At 35.3% G+C, this 24,146-nt stretch overlaps 1 protein-coding gene across 4 annotated transcripts in view; it reads left to right on the top strand.

Moving 5' to 3' along the window:
• The window catches only part of LOC118201316 (uncharacterized), a 550,477-nt gene extending 526,785 nt beyond the window's left edge, over nucleotides 1-23,692 (top strand). For all 4 annotated transcript variants that reach the window (XM_085827082.1, XM_085827080.1, XM_085827084.1 and 1 more), the window contains 4 exons: nucleotides 3,671-3,781; nucleotides 10,127-10,237; nucleotides 12,030-12,140; nucleotides 23,441-23,692. In XM_085827082.1, coding sequence (XP_085683208.1) covers nucleotides 3,671-3,781; nucleotides 10,127-10,237; nucleotides 12,030-12,140; nucleotides 23,441-23,454 — 347 coding nt within the window. In that variant the 3' untranslated portion in view covers nucleotides 23,455-23,692. The remainder of the gene's footprint in view (nucleotides 1-3,670; nucleotides 3,782-10,126; nucleotides 10,238-12,029; nucleotides 12,141-23,440) is intronic.
• Nucleotides 23,693-24,146: the final 454 nt, after the last annotated feature.

Genomic DNA, 24,146 nt, shown 5'->3' with positions numbered 1-24,146 from the left:
GCTTCAAAATTGCAAGTCATCTCTTCATGGAATAAGGAATAAAGCTCAAGATTTCACAGTGGAACGAAATTGCGTTAATGATTTAACTGTTCCTATCAAATTTACCAGCTTTCTTTTGTACTATAGCACCGACCTAGGCAGAGTTCTTATCTTTAGCTCTCAAGAACGAAGACAGCAGAGATTGTTTCGTGGTTGAAATATTCAAAAGAAGTTGCAAATAATTTTCGCAGTTATATTCCTTCACGTCGATTTGGATATCTCAATGGACGAACATAATATGGTAACTGTCGCACATGCTGTGATGCACTGCAGAAAGAAATGGCTTCATTATAAAATCTCTCAGTTATTATAGGAAAAATGTGGGGTGAAAACCGAAGTACTTTATAATGGATTTTGAGCAAGAAGCAATTAATGTCGTAAGGTATTTATTTCTCAACATAGCCAATAGAAGACGCAATTATCATTCTTATACAAGCACTTTAGCGATGCGCTGAAGACACGGTAAATCTGTGTTGGGGAAGTGACTAAGTGTTATCATGTCCGCAACATTAGCACATCTTTCTCAGCAGATTGTTGGAAAATGTTGCTTAATAATAGAAGATAATTATCTCGCGTTGTTTTTAGATCATTACCTAAAATGAATTTCACCTTTATTGACACATATACACTGCTCGACATTGAAAATGCAACGCCAAGAAAGAGTGACCAGAAAGTGAGGAAATTTGGAAAAAAGACAGAGAAAGCAATAAGTGATTTTTATTTCAAAATGATAGGCAGAATACAGAGCAAGCACGGCGTCGGCTCAGTAGGATGCAGGACCACCGAGGACAGCGATGCACGAAGAAACACGTCTAGGCGCATAGAGTCAATAAGAGTGCGGATGGTGTCTTGAGGGATTGCTCTCTATTCTCTTTCAACCATTTGCCACAGTTCGTCTTCTGAACGAATCATTTGAACGAGGCAGGGGCAGAGTCTGCAAACGGCGTCCAATCACATCCCACACATTTTCGATTGGTGACAGGTCAGGAGAGTACGGTGGCCAGGGAAGCATCTGTATACCTTGCAGAGCATGTTGGCAAATGCCAGCACTGTGTGGTCGGGCGTTATCGTGCTGAAAACTTGCATTAGGCAACCCCTGAAGGTAGGGGATTGCCACCGGCCGCAGTACATTTTCCAAGTATCGTTGGGCCGTCATAGTGCCCTGAATACGAACTAGAGGTGACCTGGAATCGTAGGCAATAGCCCCCGAAACCATTATGCCACGTTGTCGCGCGGTGGGGCGTTCCACAGTTACTGCCGGATTAGATCTGTCTCCAGGTCGGCGCTACACACGTATGGGGCCACTGTCACTGGATAAACAAAAGCTTGACTCATCTGAGAACACGACATTTCGCCATTCTGTCATCCACATCGCTCCACTCCGGCACCATTCTAAACGTTGGCGTCTGTGCTGTGGGGTCAATGGCAGTCTTCTTAACGGATGCCGTGAGTGCAGGCCACGTTAAACCAATCGACGGGAAATGATTCTGGTCGACTCGGGAACATCTAGGGTATCTAGCACATGCTGCAGAATCGCGGTACAAGTGACTTGCGGGACCGCCACAGCTTGTCGGCGGATGCGTCGATCCACGCGTGCTGGCGTCACTCTGGCTGCACCTGCACCCCTTCCCACATTTCCTCGTTCCAACCATGTTCGCCATAGCCGGTACACCGTGCTCGCATCCATGTGGGTATCAGCTGCGATTTGACGTACGGACAAACCCGCCCTTTTTTCCCTGATCACTATACCCTTGGTAAAATCTTCTATCTGCTGGAAGTGCCTTCGTTAGCGGCGGCCTGGCATTCTTTCCTATTACACGTATCCTCCGTGATAAAACCCAGCTTTTTTCCATAATTCGTCTGGCAGAAATAATGACACGAATATTGCTCATTCTACACGTTCCTTCCCTTATATCTTACTTCACGTGCGTCGGAGAGCTGCGCATTTCACATCATTCGCATAACTCAGTGACGTGCGTCTACTCTAAAATTTGCTTAAATTTCTGACCACTCCTTCTTGGTGTTGCATTTTCAATGTCGAGCAGTGTAAAAGGAAACCAGGCGCACTCGGTATCAACAATTTTGTTTCAATGCAAATTAAGTGACAACATGAGAGATGCATTAAAATCGAAACTGTAAGATGCAGACAGTGGATAGCGACATAAAATGAAGTAGTTTTTGAAAGTTACAGGCTATATTTGTAAGTCTGACAAAGGTGAAGTCCACCTGCCGAATGCTTAGAAACGAGCTAGATAAGAAGATGGCTAGATACCAAACATTTTTTCAATGAAATCTATGAACAGTTTGACAAAGTTCCTGACTTTTAACCAATACACCAGTGCTTCAAAATTGCAAGTCATCTCTTCATGGAATAAGGAATAAAGCTCAAGATTTCACAGTGGAACGAAATTGCGTTAATGATTTAACTGTTCCTATCAAATTTACCAGCTTTCTTTTGTACTATAGCACCGACCTAGGCAGAGTTCTTATCTTTAGCTCTCAAGAACGAAGACAGCAGAGATTGTTTCGTGGTTGAAATATTCAAAAGAAGTTGCAAATAATTTTCGCAGTTATATTCCTTCACGTTGATTTGGATATCTCAGTGGACGAACATAATATGGTAACTGTCGCACATGCTGGGATGCACTGCAGAAAGAAATGGCTTCATTATAAAATCTCTCAGTTATTATAGGAAAAATGTGGGGTGAAAACCGAAGTACTTTATAATGGATTTTGAGCAAGAAGCAATTAATGTCGTAAGGTATTTATTTCTCAACATAGCCAATAGAAGACGCAATTATCATTCTATACAAGCACTTTGGCAATGCGCTGAAGACACGGTAAATCTGTGTTGGGGAAGTGACTAAGTGTTAGCGTGTCCGCAACATTAGCACATCTTTCTCAGCAAATCGTTGGAAAATGTTGCCTAATAATAGGAGAAATTTTCCCACAATAAATTATTTCAGTGTAATTCGGTAGTTAATGTTGAAACTGTCTAATCTATGCATTTTGAACTAATGAAAAATGCTTAAAAATCGTGCATTTTTAGTCATTCAAAGTCATAAGACAAGTTTACGCTTCATATGAAACCTATCACCACGAGCGTGGACATCACGTGTCTTACAGTATGCTAAAAGTGATGTTTCAGTTTTCAAAATAAGTTAGTCTTTAAACTGTACTAGGGCTTCTTCAATTTGCTCATTATTCAGTTTATTAAACTATTAGGGCAAGTTAAAAGTATAATATAAATTTAAATTAAATTTATTTTGCATAGAAATAAAAATATTGTTTAATTACGAAGACTCTCATACAGTTGATCTCCCAAATAAAGCAACCCATGTGCAGGTAACTTACTATACGTCTTTTATTATAACTCTATTATTAAACGCCTAGAGAAATCTCTTTAGAAATACAACAAAGCCTCTATAAGACAAAACTTGCAGTTCTGGTCTTCTATGGAGATGACCTCTTTAAGGCTTCTATGTTCGATATCATTATTTACTTAAGCTCTCAAAAATCCCGTTTTCTCTGTCAGAGATCATCATCTAAGGAGATGGTTGCCATCATTGTCAATAACTGAAGGAAACATTCAGTAATGATTTTAACCTTTCCAATTTGCACTTTGTTTTAGAGGGTGAGTGTGGACTTCGAACTTGCTACGGAGGCAAATGTGAACTAAAAGATGGAGTTAAAGTTTGTGTATGTCCGGAGGGCTTTCACTTGAAAGGTGTTGGATGCCAAGGCAAGTATAGAAATTCTACGCCAAGCTTTTCATGTATAATTTAAGGTTACGTTTTATGCATATTTTAAGGTTATAATGCAGCTTTCGATAAAGAGTTAATAAAAAGACTGGGAATGCAAATCTTAATACCGTCAGTACACCAATACAGCAACAAAAGAATACTTTCTAAAAAAGTCATGTTAAATATTTATGTACGAAAAAAATATTAGATTTCAGTATTATACTTTATTTATTTATTTTATAGTCAGTTTTATATAATATTATTATTTATTTTGTTACATCATGTAATTTTGTTGTATTAAGCGATTGATATTTGTTTATATTGATATTATATTAAGCAACTATAATTATTCAAGTCCAACGAAAGTTTACCATCTCATTTTGACGGTTTGGGCTACCGTTCTCGACGGAATTAACGCAGCATTAACCAACGGTAATGGGCTTGCTAATGTAGTCAACCGCAGAGTACCAATATTTATTACGTTCTGGTTATAAGTGCGTTAACAGCTTCGATTTCTTCTGACATCTTAGCAAGGCACTACCAGATATTACCGGCTTATCATCTTATCTGCTGAATCAAGGCTATGTTAAACCAAAATTGTGGTTGAAAATGAATCCACCGTAGAATCTATGAGAGACGAGGAGACGATTATCATCATACCTGGCATTGTGCACCAAGAACCACCACTGTTATATGTGGTGCTATTAGATTTAACAGCAGATCACTTCTCATATGAATTTAAGCTATCTTAATGCTTCGAAAAGTGACTAAATGTCTCTGACGTTTCACATTCTCATTTCAAAGCTTGATCCACTTCTACACTTGGAACGCCTTCCCGGGGTAATTCCCAGCAGAAATGCCAATTGATTGTTATAGCATGAAAGTGAAACCTCATCAGATTTAACGATGTCCCACTCTTTCCTTAGTTCCTAGTCCTCCAACAAAAATATAAAATACACCAATATTTGTGGAAATTGCAACATCATGAAAGATTATGCAACTTGAACCAAACTTGTAGGAAATGTAGTAAAGTGAGGTAAGACATGCAAATAATTAGAAATACAAAGCGAATGCGCATGCGTGGAATGAGAACCGGCCGCTTGTTCCGTGAAGTACTGTAAAGTTGCGTTCAACTCAGCTTCATTCTTTGCAATGAACGTTTAATTAGTTGTCAGTATACCTCGTCAACAGTGGAGGGGGTCATGCCAACAACTAACGGAGTTCGAAAGAGGTCGCGTCCTGATATGCGAGAGGATGGAGTTTCGTATCGAGTAATCGCAGGTCGTACGCAGCGTAATACTACAACAGTGATGCATGTTTTGAAGAAATGGACAGAGGAGAACCAAACAAGGCAAAATTCTGGTAGTGGGGCATGCAATAGCACAACGACACGAGACGACACACACCTCATATGCCGCGGAACGTACAGCGACCTCTCGTGTGTTAGCACAACTTTGGCGCATGGATACAGGTGTTTTGTGTAGCTTCATGGTTCGTCGAGTCTGCTGCATCATGAACTGCGTACAATGTTTCCTCTACGCAGGATTCCCCTATCGCTGAATCACAGACGTTTCCGACTTCAATGGACCCAGGAACATAGTGCGTGGCGTGCTTTGTGACAACAAGTTGTTTTCTTCGATGAATCTCGCTACAATCTAGAGTACAATGATGGAAGAGTACGCGTCAGACATTGCATAGAGAAACGTCTGCTCCGGCGGTGTGTTATACAGCGTCATACCACGCAAACGCCTGCCCTCATGATGTGGGGAGCTATTGTGTATAACTCTCTATCCCGTCTAGTACCTCCGTCTAGTAACTCTCTATCCCGTCTAGTACCTCCTACATAGTATCATGTATGTAAGAGGTACTGGTCTAGTGCACATTGTAGGCAACCTCAACAGTGAGCTCTACTTATCGGAAGTGTGTAGCCAGAGGTCCTACCGATTCTTCAGCAGGATAATGCCCGTGCACATGTTTCTCAGACTTCTTTAGGACACAACAAGTTTCGCTTCATCTATGGTCTATTTATTCCCCCGATACATAGCCCAATGAGAATATCTGAGATTTCATTGGTCGGTGATGTGCTCGTCTAGCTGGTGGGGCACACACTGAGCCTGAACTTTGGCGTCAGATCGAAGCCATATGAAATTCCATTCCCCAGGATTACATTCAGAATCTGTATGATTCAATGCCACTACTCGTACAGGCTCTCATCACTCAACGTGGTGGACACACAAATTATTGATTTCCGACATTCTTTTTTGTCTTGCAATTTTTTTCGTTTATTTGTACCACTATCAGTAATGTGTAATCTATCAGCAACTTTCATTCATTTCCGACAGTTGCTACATGGTGTTGCATTTTTCACAAGCATTAGTGTATTATAAAATTAAAAAGGGACCTGAAATATCGAATGGAGATTTAAATTTAACGCCTGAAACAGTTTTAAGATAAGCGGTTAGGATGCTGGTTTAAGAATTAACTTACCAGAAATTCAAAATGTAGAACATAAAATATTCTTTCAGGTAATAAAATTTTTAATTCTGGTAGGACACGAAATCCGTTTGCTGAAAATAAACAAAATATTTTATAGGCATTAAATAAATTGGGGTGTCATAGTTTAAAATTTCACCGAACACTCATTCTTTGCAATGAAAAAAAAAAGTTGATTTTGCTAAAATTTAAGAGATGATTAAGAGGATGATTCGAAATTTCAAGATATTTTATTGGATTTCATAACGTAAAGATGAAATTTCCTCTCTATAATACTCTAATTTTTCACTGTAATTCAACCCTGAATGACTTGCAAGAAAGAAATTGACAGAATTTAGCCACGTTTGTATATCCGAATGTTTAACTGTGATTTTCATTCAACTGAATCGTTAAATCAGATTACGAGCTAATTTAAATCTGCTTATTTATTTTTATATAAATTTAATAAAATATGGCGCTTTAATATAAATATATTTAGGTTTTCCTATTTAAATTCATAAATAGCTGTCACACTTTATTTGGTGCTGCGGATCATACGCATAATTACTTAGTAATCATTTGCTATATAACTGAATTCGTCAATAATACATGAGTTACAATCAATCAGCTTTATCATATAAAAATGAAATTTTTATTCTAAAGATGCTATATTTAATTAATTGTTAGATGTGCGTGAAAGCTCTCTCCTTTTTTTTTTTTTTTTTTTTTTTTTTTGGTTAAAAAACAAACAAAAAAGAAAGTCTGACAAGTAGCTATGATTGCACTAAACTGCCAGCATTACATATGACCTGTTGACCCCTACCTGTTAGCAGGTTTATTTCTTACCAATGAAACTCTCTGACTTGGAGTTAAAAAAATTAGATGCTGTGGTTTTTCACAATTCAAAAATTTGGAGACTGAAAGTGTGTGCAATGATTGGATGAAATAATATTTCGGTTCCGGTTAAGTCAGAGGAATAGTGTAAATACTGCAGAGCCGAATTTAAGAATGTTTAAAAGACAATGCGTTTATGGCTAATAAGTGAATATTACTGGTTCTCTGAATGTGAGCAATATTGATGCCAGGAGTAATTGCTTATCGTTTGCTTACATCTCATCAACATTCTTTTATATCTTTTTATGAACTTGACAAAATCTGGTTATTATGGAGTTTTCTTTCTGAAGTTGATGACGTAGTTTAGTAACTCGACAAACAATCAGTCTTCCAATCGTCTATATTGCAGTACAATATCTATTGTTTTTGCCAGATATTACAGTTCATTCTAAACATGGCTCGTTCCTGTAAGGTGAAAGCAGCACAGATACCTGCTCTCTCATCTCGTTGCTTCTCAGATAATTGGTGTGAAAAACAATGATCGAATGTTTTGATGACTCATTCATCCTTCATTATGTTCTGCTTACCGAAAACATTTCTATTAACTTGTGGTATGTTAAATGAGATTCTAGCTTGTAAAACGTTCCCTTGAATGTCTTCAAAAGCTACTGATGAACGTCTAGAACATGAATGGTTTGTGTACCAAATGTCAGTATTCCGAATTGAAATTTCTGAAATCATTGTTGACTTAATCTGAAATCAGTGTTGGAATCAGTCTGACACCTGATAAATCTTGCTGCAATCAGCAGCTGTATTATTGCCCTGCAGCTGTATTATCTCTATTATCTCTTGTACACAAACACTATCTGATAGCATGCCACTTTAAACTGTTACGGAATGTCATTTTAAACTGTTACGGCATGTCATTTTAAACCGTTAAACCTGGAAGTTATTTTGACAATCTTCAGCCCCCGTATTTACTCCATCGCTTCATTTGCTGTTGGTTAGAGTTTAAAATTATTCAGTATAACTTGTGACTCACGTCCTCCGATCAAAACTTGCATCTAATGCACAGGTGACTCTACGCGCATCTAATAACTTAATTCTCTAATGAAATTGCTCGGATAAAATAATTTTCCCTGGTTTAAAAATGTTCATGCACATTCAGCTGAATATTATTTCAAATAATGTTTTACCCATTAATATAGTAAATTCATTAGATTACTTTTGAGGGAAATTAATTTGCAAACTTTCTGCGTGAAATACTGTTGCGTGCGTATGCCTTCATAACGAATTGAATGAAATTCGAATCGATGATGGATTGATAAAATTTATTTTAAAAGAAACACCTTACAGTTCTGGAACTTTCGACACAAATACTCGTACAGCTCTTCTGAGAATCACATACCACAATCAGTAGATACATTTCAGACTCCTAAAAGCATTAATTACAACGTAATGCAAAGCGCATCTAAAAGGCAAAACTCTCACGGATATGTCAATACTTCGGATTCAGCTCTTACCCAACTACTCAGAAACTGATGCTCCTCCAGGCCTCATATAGTTTACCTCTGGCTACCTAGAAATAGGCAGACTTACCTGTATTGTGAAACTGTAATGTGTAATACGAACTTTTAATTAATATATCAACACTAGTCTTGCAAATTATTTTAACTGAATGTTCTCTATTTTTCTCTTGGGACTGAAAATAACCTTGCACATAAATTTAAATCATGTGTAAATACCATTAGTTTTCGTAACATGATAAGTGAAATTTAAAAGACTGAATCACTGACCTTGTCAGTATCAACATAAACTGTACTAGTGTTCAACTTTTATCTGGCGGTAGGCTGAATTAATAATCAATTAACATAATTTATTTATTGGAATTGGAAATAAATTATTGTGCAACATGCATCAATCAATCAAAATTTGAATTATGTTTGCAAACTTTATCTGAAACTGTTCCCGAACTTTATATGAAAAAAATTCTATATCAGCATACCTTAAGTCTTATGAATTTTTAATTATTTTATATGCTGTAGAGTTCCTCACTTTGTAATTAAGTTACTGTTGGAAGTAAAGAATCTTAAGAACTGATAAGCAAATAATCGCTTGAGTTCGTGGGACAGGAAACTACACGATAGAGGGGTAAACTAACCCTTTATTATTCCAACTAAAGTTTAACAAAACTCCGTTTTGGAGTGTACAATAAAGCAAACACTTCAGCTTGAACTTAAGATACTAAGTATTAACCTAAACTAATCTACACTAAAGAGGTATAACCGAGGCTATCAAAATTCTAACAGAGTTGGCCCCTTAATGTTAATAGACTCCGAAGCTATCAAGGGCCTAAAGTACGGCCGAGCATGATAATAGCTTACCAGAGAGTAGCCTATAAAAGCGGACGCGTACAGCCAGAGTACCTGACATCTCTCTCCCTAAGACTGAAGAACTTCGCGGTTAAATACCGTTCTTCCTCATTATGTATTCAGACGTAATTCTAAACTACGTTCTAGCCGGAAATGTAAGTTGAAGTTAAGAAATCGATAGGTAGGGAACTTTTAACTCAAAATTTAACTGTTAATAAAATTAACATAATCCTTACAATGTAACTATACATTAATACGTAAATATTATAGCCAACTTTTGAATACATGTAATTTTCCCTTAAATTCATAAATACACATTTTTAAAATCTGGTGATCAGCAGTGTGCCCTTTCTGAAAACTCAGGATACACCTCTGCATGGCGTACAGTAAAGCTTTCTTTACATCCTTGACATAAGGTGATTAACTTTTGATAATAATATAATTGCCAAAAGTTAGTTATTATTAGGTGACTGCCTGAGTCTTCAAAAAGATTGGTTCTTAGCAGTATTAAGATTGTCACTGGTTTCATAGCATGTATTTCATTAAATAACAAGGGCATATAAAACACAACTAAATCTACATAGCTGATGAAAAAATATTAAAAAAAATAGCTTATTTTGTGTTATGATTGTTTCTTTAACTGACGAAATACTTTTTCCATGATAGAAACCATCTGCGAAATCAACAAATGCTTTGGTGGTCATTGCCGTGTAATTGATGGCGAAGAGATTTGCACCTGTCTGGAGGGATATGTTCTACAAGGAAACACTTGTAAAAGTCAGTAAAAGTTTTCTCTTAATGCAGCTGCAATAACTTATTATTGTTACCCTGTTTTTAACTAGGTAAATTGTTTTTAATGTTATTTAACTCATGCTTTAGACTAATAAATGGTTATCAAACTGTGATATGAATAACCCTAGGAATACGGAACGTTCAAAGGTACTCGAGTTACTTTCACAAAATCTTTAAACTGGTACATTGTGTTCATCCTCTTTTATTATTTCCTGTTTTTTTTTTAATTAATAAGTGTTCCATATTACGAAACCTTTCAATATTTCTGTTTACCTAACTTCTTTTCAGGGAAATAACAGAAAGAAATCATTAAACTCTTCTAAAGAAATCCTCAAATTAAGTTTAAAAGAAATACTTTAAAATGATTGCAAACTTCACTGCAGTCGCAGTTTCCGAACCTCAAATTTCTTGCTTTCTTTCCAGAGTTATTTATTAGTTCGGTATCAGAAAACAAAAATATGCCACTTCTTGTAGAATTGTTATAAAAGTAAAAAGAAACACTGAATTGAACACAAATGCATTACTAGTTGTAAATAATAAATAATACATATAAATTTTTACAAACAATTTCATTAGATTTTTTATATATGTGTGTGTGTAATGAGAAAGGCTTTGCTATATTGATGACATACAACGTAGAATGTTGAATCCGTAATGAACAGCAAGCTTGGCATTCGAGGCATGTTAAATATTGTATTCATTTCAATTGACATTTGGGGCCACAATTCAGTTCGCACTCCAATCGTGCCTATTCAAGAGCATTTACATTTTTGATGCTATTGCGATAGGAAGAGAGTAGCGAGAACACAGGTCGAAGCAAAAGTGCGTAGTTATCCAATATGTAAGCTCACCAAGAGAAAGTTTTAGTGCTGGAAATTTTGAGTTCAAGTTCCGATTACGTTATCAGTTTTTTGCAAGTCATATGATGTGGATTGGTCTAGAAATGCCGAAGTTCAGGAATAATTATTACTACTTTTAGAATAGAGAGGGGGAAATACACAAATTAAAAAGAGGAATTAAGAGGCTGTTTCTAATTTAAATTATGATTTTATTTTGCATACTTTTATCTTATTTATATATATTCTCATTAAAACTCATAGATGAGTACGCTTATGCAAATAAGGTTTCTGCGTGTAACTATCTGTTTATTGCTTTCTATTTTCATTCCAAGACTCGGATCAAGGCACACAGAATTTTGAAGTATCAAAGGCGAACTTCATCGTTATATACTGCTCTGCCGAAGTCTCCAAATCAGCTCAAACTTTTTCTTCGTCTTTCTTAATCTAAGTCTTGTCATTGGCCCTCTCGCATCCTTTCGAATGATATTCTCGCAGTGCAGTTGAGCAACTGCTGCTGTTCTCATGAAGTAACTTGATGAGCAAAGCATATTCTTCCATTTCTAAAGGAATTCTAGTGTAAATATATAAATTTTCTAGTAATGATGATTCGTTTTTTAAACAGGAGAGTATTTTTTAATTTGTTCTGCGGAAGCGTATTTTTTAAGAATCACTAAGTAACAAAAACTGGAAATACTTTTCCTTCTTCGTGCTTCTTTTCCTCGCGGTATAAATAACCTAAATTGGAGGTTTCATTATTGTATTATATTGACTGAGTTGAGCTAAGGACTCTGAACGGGGAAACTTCAATATAGCCGCCTTGCATTGTGCTATTTTCTTACATATAATTCAAAATACTCAGAATGTACAATTACTGAAATATCTATATTTCGATTCAGAATGTTTCATTTCTAAAATATTATTTTCTTGAAATACTTTAGAAGTTCGGTGTACGGAGAAACATTGCTTTGGAGGGACATGTGAATTGGTTGACGGACAAGAAGTTTGCAAATGTCCTGAAGGATTTGCGCCTAAAGGAGACGCTTGCAGAGGTAAGATTAAGTAATGTTCAAATGCATCGCAGACTTCTAGAACTATGATTTAATCTTTTAATTAAATTAAGTAAACGTTTTAAGTGAATTAGCTGTTGTATATAACATAGGAACAAAAGGATGAAAGTTAAGAGCGATAGTATTTGTTTATTTATGTGTAGGTGTACATGTGTGTATATATATATATATTCATTATATATATATATATCGATATATATATATATACATATATATATACAGGGTGTCCATGATTAATCTTGAAATTTGCGAGCAGTCTGTAGCAAAAACTATACAGTGGAATTACATGAAAATTTGTTAAGAGCAGAATGAAATGATGTTAATTTAAGTAAGGGATTAAAAAACAATGAGTTTCAGAAACCACCCTTAAGTGGCGTATCAGAGACATGCTCGAAATGATGTCCACCATTGTCTGCTACTATCTGGAAGCGTAAAATCTCAAGTTCGACTGTTGAAAGCAACATGAACTCGGGAATTTTACGCACACGGCGTTCAACGCTTTTTTTAAGGTCGGATTGAGATGTGATGGCATTATGGAAGACTATAGCCTTGACGTATCCCACAGCCAAAAGTGGCAAGGATTCAAGTCGGGGGATCTAGGAGGCCAAGCTGTAGAAAATTGCCTGCTGATGATTGTGTCGTTACCGAAATGGCGGCGGAGCACTTATTGCACACAACGGGCGATATGTGGAGGAGCACGATCCTGCATAAACACTGTGGTTGTGTCACATCGCCTTGCCTGAAGAGCCGAAATAACGGATCGATCTAATAATGAGGCGTATCGTTGACCGGTGAAGGTGTATGTCACAGGCCCTGCGGCACGCTCTACCAAAGAAACGAACCCACAAGGAAGGTTGCAGTAAAGCCGTACCAAACCGTTACATGCTAAGAGTGTGATGGAATTTTTAGGAATTGATGTGGGTTCGTGGGCAGACCAAATACGGCAATTGTGCGTGTTAACCGGACCTTCCATATGAAAGTGGGCATCGTCGGTCCATAAAATTTTCCATGGCCATTTATCCTGGAGCTCAACTCGCGCAAAAAAAAAACAGCGACGTATCCACTACCTGTGCTACAACACACTTTCGTCCCCTTCCTGGCCGAATTGGTAATGTTCCCGTTGCTTCAGATTTCTTAATCATGTTTGTTAGTCCTTGACTACAAGTGGACTTTTTCGTAACCGATTCAAAGACTGAAATTTCTGCAAAGCTTCTGTAGCAGTCTCCGTTTCGGTAAAACAATTTCACTAATAAAGCGCGTTTTGGAGAGTCATGGTAATCATCTTTGACTTGGAGTATGACTGCGGTGCACCTCTCGCATCTTTATAGGGTTGCTCGGCACGCACAGGATTACTATAGTTACCACATTTGCATACGCCAATAGTTTACATTGCACAGCGCCATCTAGTGGTGGTTTTTGAAACCTTTTTTCTGGATAAAATTCCCATCATTTCATTCTGCCATTACACAATTTTCATGCAATTCTGCTGCATAGTTTTTGCTACAGACTGTTTGCAAATTTCAAGTTTAATTCTGGACACCCTGTTTGTATATATATATTGTTTCACAAGAATATAGTAAAGTTAGAGATAAAAATTTAAATAATTCTCTTGCGCCATTGCTGCAAGGAATGAAATTTGAATTTAACAAATATTCTCTATTCGTAAAAAGCTAATATAAATTTAAAATTTAATTAAGAAAATTTTAATTGCAAAAATAAAAAATAAAAGATTAATTATTGCTGCGAACTAATTTACAATATCATTTAAATTCTAAAAGCATATGTAAATTAAGTGCACATGTCTAAAACCATGAAAAAATATAATATTTTAAAAAATTCATCTCAAAAAAATTTTTAATGAATTTTTTAAGACCAAATAATTTCGCATGTGTGAATAATTGTTGAACGGGCAGGAGACAGACTTATCAAGGTAAAGTGTCCTCCAAACCTAACACTTCAATTTTTCAATTCGTGTTTCGGGACAAAACGGAAAGTAAACTCTGCGTGGCTATCAGCAAGGCGAAGCAGAGAAAAAAGAAGTCCTGCCGAGAAGAGCCAACAAATAGAGCGAGATTGCGCAGTGTTTCCCAAGATGTGGTTCCCGCCGCACAGGGAGCAGTTCCCAAATGGAGGCGTCCAGAGTTTTTAGTTAGTGTTTAGTGATTAGAAGTCAACCATCTGGCAGTGTCGCTACTCGAGCTGGGTAAATCTCCAGTATATGCAAGGAGGTTAGAATACATGGAGATGGCGTCTCTGCTATTGCAGTACGAAGAAAGTGAAGCCACGCCAAGTGAGGGCAAGAAAACAGTTACCTTACTAAGCGAAGTGAGGTAAAACGCCAGCTGGTTTCAAGTTCTGTGTGTTTTCTGATTTTGTATGCCTAGATGCGAAAGGCCTAAAAGGCACTGAATTGTTACAGCGAAATAATGTCTACAGTTCCGACTTCATGTCCATGTAAAATAATGTTTTAGAACGTGTATAAAAAAGTAGAATAATCGAAATGTGTGTTTGAATGGCCTTTAAGAAAGAGTTTGAGTATTTTCTTTGTGTAAAGTACACGAAGAAACATATATAGTTCTCAGATTTACCTTTTCATAATAATAATAAAAGTGATATTCGTAATTAACTTATATGTGATGGCAAAACGATAAGTAAACAAGGAGAGGGGGCGTGGCTAGCTCTTCATGGAAAAGAAAACAGTTTACTTTGATGCCTGATCATGATTACATTACAGGTCTACCTTTTACCTACATTACTAAAAAAGGTCTTACCTTTTTTACCTACATTTTATTTTGTGCTCAAAACTGGATTGATTAGAGGATGCAATTACATAATGTAGAAATTATTGCAATTACGTAATGTAGAAAGTATAGCAGTTACATAATGTAGAAATAAAATGAAATGGCGAGAAAGGTAACGGAAAGAGGGCGTGAAGAATCTGCGATCCTTTACGACTACTGGGAACAAAATTGGGTGTGGTTAGAGTACGTCAATCTTTCTAAGCCACGACTACTAAGGGAATTCTTTCCACCTTTTTTTGGCTTGGACTGCGTGGAGGGCATCTCCATCAGTTCTAACCTCCTTGAGTATATGTATCATTTGTCCGCCACGTAGGCGTGACTTCATTGTAGGCGAGACTTCATTTTATTTTAGTGATTAGAAGTCAACCATCTGGCGATTCTCAGTCGCTACTCGAGCCTTGTTCCTTGTTCCACTTGTATACCGCGATTATCGGGCGAGAAAACAGGACGTGTTCCGGCCATGGACCTTATAAGAGATAGACTAACCCAGTGGGCGGGGCGCGCGTCACCGACATATCGCCAAGAAAGAGTAGGGACTATCTGATTTACTTTAACACTGAAACCTACGGCGTATGTATCACGTAACTCTCCTATTCCAAAAAATCACGTCGGGGATTTTGCTCTTTTTGGAATTAACTGAATTGAATAACTAGATTTCCCACCAGAAATTCAGTGGTATTTAAAAACTATAGAACACGGCACTGTTAGGAAGAGAAGTTAAGCTACACTAACCTTACAGAATAGCAAGTTAAAAGACAATTGCCTTCCATAAATAAAATGAAGAAGATAGCGATAATTAAGCTTATTTTACTTCAACTCAAACTGACTAACTACGCTGAACCATAGATGTCAATGATGGAAAAGTCCTATTTGAATCTAGCACTTATCAACGGCTTCATTAATGAAATACTAAAATACACAGTTCAAAATGGAGCAAAATGGCCATTCCGCGGTACCAAAGAATCTCTAAGGAGAAGAAGTAAAGGTTCCCCGAGGCAAATGTGGCTCCGTCAGACCGAAGAGACACATTATGTATATCCCTGAAGCTTACTTTAAAGGGGTAAACCATCCCAAAGCTATCACCCTCCGTACCTCACTGCGCATGTGCGAAATAACATCAGGAGGCAAAAAAGCAGCATGCCGGCGGCCATATTAGCAGTCTTTTACCACGTTGTTCGAAAAGGTTGTTTGTTGTTGTAGTCAGATATACTTGGTGTTAGTTATGTGAAATTCTTTTAAAGACTTTTTAAATGTAATGTAAAATGGTTTTGGGTATTGGGTGAAAACTTTGCTCTTGCCTTTCACAATAGTCATTCCAAATAATTGTCTAAAAGCTTTCATGGTAATTTGTTTTTAAAGTTGCTGTCAGATAATTATAATGTATTTCAGTGTTTTCAATTTATTTAGGGGTGCCTTTAATTATTTTTTCTGTTTCAGTTAGTTATTGCAAATTTTGCTTTTAAAATTTCACTGTAAAATTTTAACTATGGATTCATAAAAAATTTATTACGTTTTGTATGGCATGTGTTTTTCCCCCTTTTTAAGTTTACAGAAGAAAAAAATTAAGAAGTTTATTTCATTTAAATTTTGTCTTCGTATGGCTCATTGTTTAAATTCAAATTAAAAATTGGACAGGATTTGTATAATTCGCCCAAAATTCCAACTAACATCCTTTTGCTCATAAAACTTCAGAAATGTATGAAAATAAAACTTGAGTTATTTAAAGTAAAAAATTTACTATCTCCTCGAACTGCGTTGTTTAAATTTCACCCTGCGCTGGTGTTTCGTACAGCGGCGCAGAGGCGAAACAGGTTTACATTGCGTCTATGGAAGCTTTCATTCTTCTCCTTAGAGATTCTTTGGCGGTACCTCCCGCGCCACAGTGTTTACAGCAGGTTAGTGACAGCGCTTTAATTGCCGCCCATTGCGGACAACACACACGGACACCTGCAAGACACCGAAGAACAGCCAATATCTCCCGCTCTAGTTCTTAATCTATACACTCGACTTTATTCCGCATGAAAATAGTGGTAGATAAAACATACCAGCCAATATTTATTTCATGAATTGTTTTATATGTTTATAACTTTTCACTTAGTTGGCGATAACTGTTATGCATATGTGAAAATTTCAATGTTATATTTTCAGCCATTTTTAACACAAAGCACAAAAAATATCTTCCTTGAAATATAATCTGTGAATTTCAGACTCACATTTCTAATGAACAGGAATTAAATCAATCACTACACTGAATAAATGTTGCAAAAATTTTACGCATGGAATTCGGCAACCCTCAGTGCATTTTAACCTTTTCGCGACGGCGCATCTTTGTTTAAGACGCTCGTGCGGGACGGAAGGGAATCGAATGCAGTCACCGTACAGGACGGAAGTTTTGCATCGCTAAGCCTAATTTTATAAAAAAAAAAAAATCAGAAAAAAAAAAAAAAAGTTTCACTTCTAGCCTCGTAATTTTTGGTATCATTTTAGGTTATTACTTGAACTCATATATATGTTAAAATTAGCACTTATTAGCGTTTTTTTTTTCGTTATTTTACATGAAAATATACTTAAAAATTTCCTTATTTTGTAAAATAATTTTCGGAAGCGTTATTCAAATGATTCCAAAGTTTTAATTGATAAAATCTATCAACACAGTCTAAAATTAATAAAAAAAAAAAAAAAACACAATAAAGCCTATTTAGAGTAAGAAGTAACAAAATTTAAAATGAAGACTGAGTGTGGTAAATCTCGAATCACGGAGAAGTATCACTTTCCAACTCTTAGAAAAAGAATCATTTTTTAAATCTTTAGAAAAAGAATCATCACTCTCATCTGCGTTAGTAAATGGTTCATTAACCATACGAGGGTATTCTTCCTCTGATAAATAGCGCCTTCGCGCCGTAATAGACAAGAGGTGAAACTTCCAGAAATAAAAGGAGAAAAAACGGGAATATATCTGAAGTCAATGCAAAACTGACTGGGCTGTCTAGTAACCCTGAAAGACCGTATATAGTAAAGGAAAAAATAGAATTAAAAATGGAATTGGGGTATAAATCAAACAACTTCAAACAAACCAACTTCCGTTCATTTAACAACAATTAATAAATGCGAAGGTGTTTCATGTTTTACTCAAGTACGAGGGCTATCCAGAAAGTAGATTACGTTTTGGAATAAAAAAATAAACAAAGTATAGGAAACAAATTTTATTATATACAGATGAAAGCCACACTCAAATACTACTTTTCTACATAGTCACCATACAAATTAAGGCATTTATCGTAGCGATGTACGAGCTTGGAAATTCCTTCGTCGAAAAATTCGGCCGCCTGCGCCTTCAACCACTTCGTTACCTCTTCTTGCAGCTGTGCGTCGTCATCAAAACGCTGCATAGCCAGCCACTTCTTCATTGCTGGGAATAGGTGGAAGTCGCTCGGTGCCAGGTCGGGACTGTACGGCGGATGAGGAAACAACTCCCACTTAAAAGATTCAAGAACTTTACGAGTGACATTTGCCGTGTGGGGCCGGGCGTTGTCGTGAATCAACAAGATCTTAGAGCTCAACATTCCTCTGCGCTTGTTTTGAATTGCTCTTCTGAGTTTTTGGAGAGTTTGGCAATACCTTTGAGAGTTTATTGTAGTGCCTCTTTCCAGGAAGTCCACCAAAATTACACCTTTTCTGTCCCAAAAAACAGTCGCCATCATCTTCCTTGCCGACATTGTTTGCATGCATTTCTTGGGTTTTTGGGGAGAACTTGTGTGCTCCCACTGCATTGATTGCAATTTCGTTTCACAGTTCACATGTTTCACCCATGTTTCGTCACCAGTAACGATGCGATCGTAAATTTCGTCAATTTTGCAAAGATTGCATTATTACGTTTTATTATGTTTATAATGATTACTTTGAATTATATATCATAAATTTTTGCAAAGATTTCATTCTGTTTATTATGTTTATAAAGATGACTTTAACTTAATTAACATGCAGGAAAGCGAGGGTGTCGGGGAACACTTTACTCAAATAAAAAAAGGAAACATTTTTTACTAATAATTAAATTAGCAAAGAAAATTTTTTAACTACTACTCAATTTGGCAATAATATCTCAAGATATATACAAATTCATGAACATAACGGAATTGCTACATTCATAATGAATTCTATAGTCTTTCACTTTAATTCCTATCACTTTTATCTCACTAATTAGATTCCACTCAAGTTTGGCTTAAACTCAACCTACCAGTTTGGCATCCTAGTTCTTACTTGAATAAAAGACGAAACATCTTCGCATTTATTAATTATTGTTAATTGAACAGATATTGGTTTATTCCCCTTGAAAAGTCAAACATTTTCCGATCAATGACAATAATTACTTACTTTATTGATTAATTTTCAATTTAAAAGTTTCCATTTCTATTTTTCATGATTAAAAGTGTAATATCCTTTAAAAATTTTTCTCGAATTAACACATTCCTTTTACACTAGAGATTTAGGAAATATTTTCAAGCAGATTTTTTTTAAACTCAGCATGCATAACACTTTCAAAGCAAACTCATACATGCGAAATGATTCTATTTAAAAGAAATCTGATGTGTGCACCACATGACTTTCTTGTACGGAATATTAAATTGTACGCATTTTTTCATGGATTTCATTTAAACTTATTGGATTAAATTAAATCTACTTCGTCAATAGCGCATAAACCACAATAGAAAAAATGCACTCTTTAAAATTCACACTATTTGTTTACCATAGCAACACTCTGTCTCTAGGTTCACTTAAAAGCGTTATATTTCGTTCATATTATAACTCAGAATGCACAAAATTTATATCATTTGAAGAATTATCTAATCGTCGCCACATGTTTTATTCAAATGCTATAATAAATCTAGAAAGATGTGTAAAAGAAATTAAGCAAACAAAATAAAAAAGAAACAGTTTTTCATAGACGTTTTTCTATTTCTCATTCAATCAATTCAATTCTCCCTTCGCGACAAAGCAAAAATACATAAAAACTCAAAATAACTATATTAAAAATTACGAAGTAAATCCTAAAAACTTATTTCCTCGAAAAAATTCCAGAAAGGATTAAGCAAAATTTAATTCGCAATAATAAATTAGTTGTTGCGAAGCTTAGTCTCTGGATTGGGAACAGATCTACTATTCTGTTGTTTCAAATGTAAACAAATATGTCCGCCATGTTATTTAAAAATTATGATTAACCGCACTTCTTTTAAATTGTTGATAATTGAACAAATATTACTTGCAGATTTACTAAAGGCATAAAAACCTTAACCGTAAGAAATGAGCAACATAATTCAATCATTTTTAAAGCAAATATGCACAACTTACGAACATATAAGAGTAAAGAAACTGCGATCACTGAGTATGTACATAAATACATTTATATACGTTTGGTGATGCCGATTGCAACCAGAATACGAGGTGCGCATCTACATGTTATAGCAGTCCTATATACAAAATTTCAACCTTCTGAGTCTACTCTTTTTCTGTCTCTTCAGAATTCATTTTAAAGCAGTTTTATATTTTTTGGGAGGAGAAGAGTCTTTGATTCTGTCTTTACGTACAAAATTTCACACAAAAAATTTATGTCACACAAAAACATCGTTAAATTGCATTCCATAGCGACCAAAATGCATAATTTCGTTGAAATATGCTGCCTGAAACATTTCGCGATTACAATATTTCCTTTTTACTTCGTATAAGGAAGTAAAAAGTATCTCAAAAGCTTCACTTTTAATATATGTTGACCTATGTTTAATTAAATCATGTTTTCATCAGAGAAAAGGAATTTGTTCTCAGTAATGGTAGATCGGTCTTAGGTAAATGCCACGTATTCAAGAATCCAGTGTATGTAAATATATAAATATAACAATATCATAAATTCATATTTTAAAATAGATTATCCGAATACCATTTCTGCGCAAGTGCTGCTGAATTTTGTTTGACTATTAGTGATATTTGATTACTATTGGTTCATTTTTACTTATGTATGGGGAATTTTGGGTTTTATTGTATTGCATTTAATTTCTTTCATGTCTTTGTGTATTTGGTTCTAAATTTCTTTCTTTTTGGCTATATATGTATATAAACTAAACTCAGTGACGCAACAGCCCTAGTGTGCCACGGCCTGCAGTGCCACGAAATCTGCTTTCTTGACTTTGATCTCCGGAACTTGAGCGTCCAGGGCATCAGCGTATGCTCTGGACAAATGGTCAGTTTGTCGCAGGACCTCCGGTGTTTAGTCCCCAAGCGAGCTTGGTACTCATTTTGAATGGGTCCATTCAAGGGTTGAATCAATCAAGGGTTGAAAAAAGGTTGAATCAACCTTGCCCTATTATATATATATAAGTAAATGAATTTTAAAAGTTTAAGATTAAAATGCCTAGTAAAAGCAGTAAGAATATTTGGTCCCTACCTATCCCTATTTCCGAGTTACATCCAAAAAGAAAAATTTTAAATAAATAAAATTTTGTTTATAAAATTTATAATTTTGTTTGTTTGTGTTTTTAGGGATAGGTAGAGTCCGAATATTCTTACGGCTTTTACTAGGTATTTTAATCTTAAACTTTTAAATTTCATTTATAAAATTCAGCAGCACTAGATGCTAATTTTGAACTTGTTAGTTCTTTCGTAACTTTTATGAATTGCACTTTTCCTGTTTTTCTAATTTCTGTATATAGTATATATATATGTATACATGTGTGTGTGTGTGTGTTTCGAAAATACTTTCGAAAATTTACAGTAAGTACTGAAAGTTCATGCGTTCAGGAACTAAATTTGATGTCCTAAGGCTGAAACGCTGAATACCTCTATTATGCTTATTACCTTATAACGTAAGATTCTTTCCAACATTTTATTCCTACCTTTTCTTGTAGCCCTTGAAGCACACTCGATATATAAGACGGAATATTTTTGACGTGCTTTATTTTACTTTCATACTGTATTAGTAGCATTACCTCTCAAACATACTGTCATATTGTTTACACTCTAAACAAGACAAGGCGAAATTCCTCGTAACAAGTAAGGAATGTCACAGCTGACCAAAGCTTTTGCAGGAAGTAATAGCAATCACCAAACGAGAAGCACACTGCCAAAACAAGCATCTTAGAAAGAAATCGCTCTTATGATTTAGGGAAGCTTTCAGAATGTTCTGAGTTGTTGAAAATTCAGCTGTGCAACAAAAACCGTCAGCCAAGATCCAGTAGAGGTATTTTTGCTTCTGTTTATTATCTCTAGTTTTACAATTCCAACATCAATCGACAGAAAATTGTGAGTCTTAGAAGGTAATATATTAAATAAGCACCTAGAAACACGCAAATTCAAAATTAAATGAAATACCCAGTAATCATCAAACAAAATGCAACAAGCAAAGAATTTAAAAAATAAATAAATAAATAAATAAATAAAAATAAAAAAAAAAAAATAAAAAAACTCAGTGCTGCGAAAAAGCATACAAATCAATCAATCAAAACGTAATTACAAATACTTTTGAAAATTTACAGTACATACTGTAAGTTGATGCGTTCAGGAACTAAATTCGATGTCCTAAGGCTGGAACGTTAAATACATCTATTATGCCCATTACCTTATAACGTAAAATCCTTCGCAACATTTTATTCCTGCCTCTTCTTGTTGTCCTTGAAGCACATCTCGAGCTTATACCTTGAAATCTGCTTCTGTTCAATGAATGTTTACATCTCTTTCTCTCCAAAAAGCATGATATCCTTAATTCGACGTTATAGCATAAGAAATAACTAGTAGTCACATAGAAATACACATTGTTGGAATACTGTATGTGTGGGAGAACACGAAATTCTGACTTTTAAGAAATCTGTAATCATTTGTGTAACGCCAGACTCACTGATTTACTCCTCAGATTCAAGATGAAAAATATTTTCTGTGTTTTAAAAGAAGAAAAAACAATCAACGCTTTAACTAAGATCTTTGCATAGTTACTGTTTGCAACTTCCTTGTAAAGGATGACCATTTGTTAATCCGTCTTTAGTGTCTTTCTTAAAACTATCCAAAACATTCACACCATTCGATGACTCGCAAACAGAAATCATTCTTCACAAGTTTCAGTATTCTGCCAATGTGCTTAAAACTTAATATCCAAAGCCATATGTACTCTTGCATATTTGTATACAAAAATTATATTCATAAGCTTTCAACAAACTTTATGGTTTCCACATTGCCAACCACAAAATACGCAGATTAAAAAAATATATATATATATATATATATATATATATATATATATATATATATATATATATATATATATATATGGATGAGCATCATTATCAAAAGTTTCACATGTCAGTATAAAGGAATTTATGTCATAACTTAATTCGAGAAATCAATATATGTCCGTTACACATACATGTTTTCCCATGCAAGGAGTTCCAGAAAGTGCAAATCCTTTTACTGTATATTACAATGAAAAAATTTTCTCTCTTTCAGGAATTTATCCCTGAATGAAATCATTTCAAAGCATGTCATAACGACGGGAATCAGACTGATTACAACTTGGATACTTAAAATGAAGGAATATTCTAGTACATGCTCTTGGATGCCTGATTGTTTGAAACAACAGTTCTATAAATGCCGCATGTTCTATAAATGCCGCACGACAAAAAGGAATATTATTTGTTAATTTAAAATTCTATCAATGTAACTGTTCAATAAAATTAAAATAAATATTTTTAACCCTGTCGTACTTCTTCTTTTTAAAGCATGTACTGAAAGTTTTTTCAGTGTATGCTTACACTGAAAAACTAAATATTAATAGTAAATAAAAAAAAATATTTCTATAAATGGCATTAGCAAGCGGTAGAACTCGGCTCTTTCAGGAAAAAAATAATTTTCTCATTGCCTCTCTGAAAAAATATTGAATCATAATCGCTTCGCAAAATAGTTGAATTTCGGCGAACTAGTCGTTAAAATCACTAAACTTATTTGGCAAATTGATTGCTGTAACAAGAAAAGCTAACTCTTCATTTTATTTCATCGTCGAAAAAGTTTCCGACTTTATATCTGTTTATCCACATGGAATGGTTACACGCTCATCGAAACTTTATGACACTTATTGATTACGTATTAAGAATGATAGATTACACGTTGCAGGATTTAGGATTAACTTATTTGAATTTGGCAAAGCCACGAGGGT

The sequence above is a fragment of the Stegodyphus dumicola genome, chromosome 11 (genome assembly GCF_044657685.1).
Source record: "Stegodyphus dumicola isolate Sdum_Otavi_A_Nest chromosome 11, ASM4465768v1".
NCBI lineage: Eukaryota > Metazoa > Arthropoda > Arachnida > Araneae > Eresidae > Stegodyphus > Stegodyphus dumicola.
This window is presented reverse-complemented; position numbering and strand designations above follow the sequence as displayed.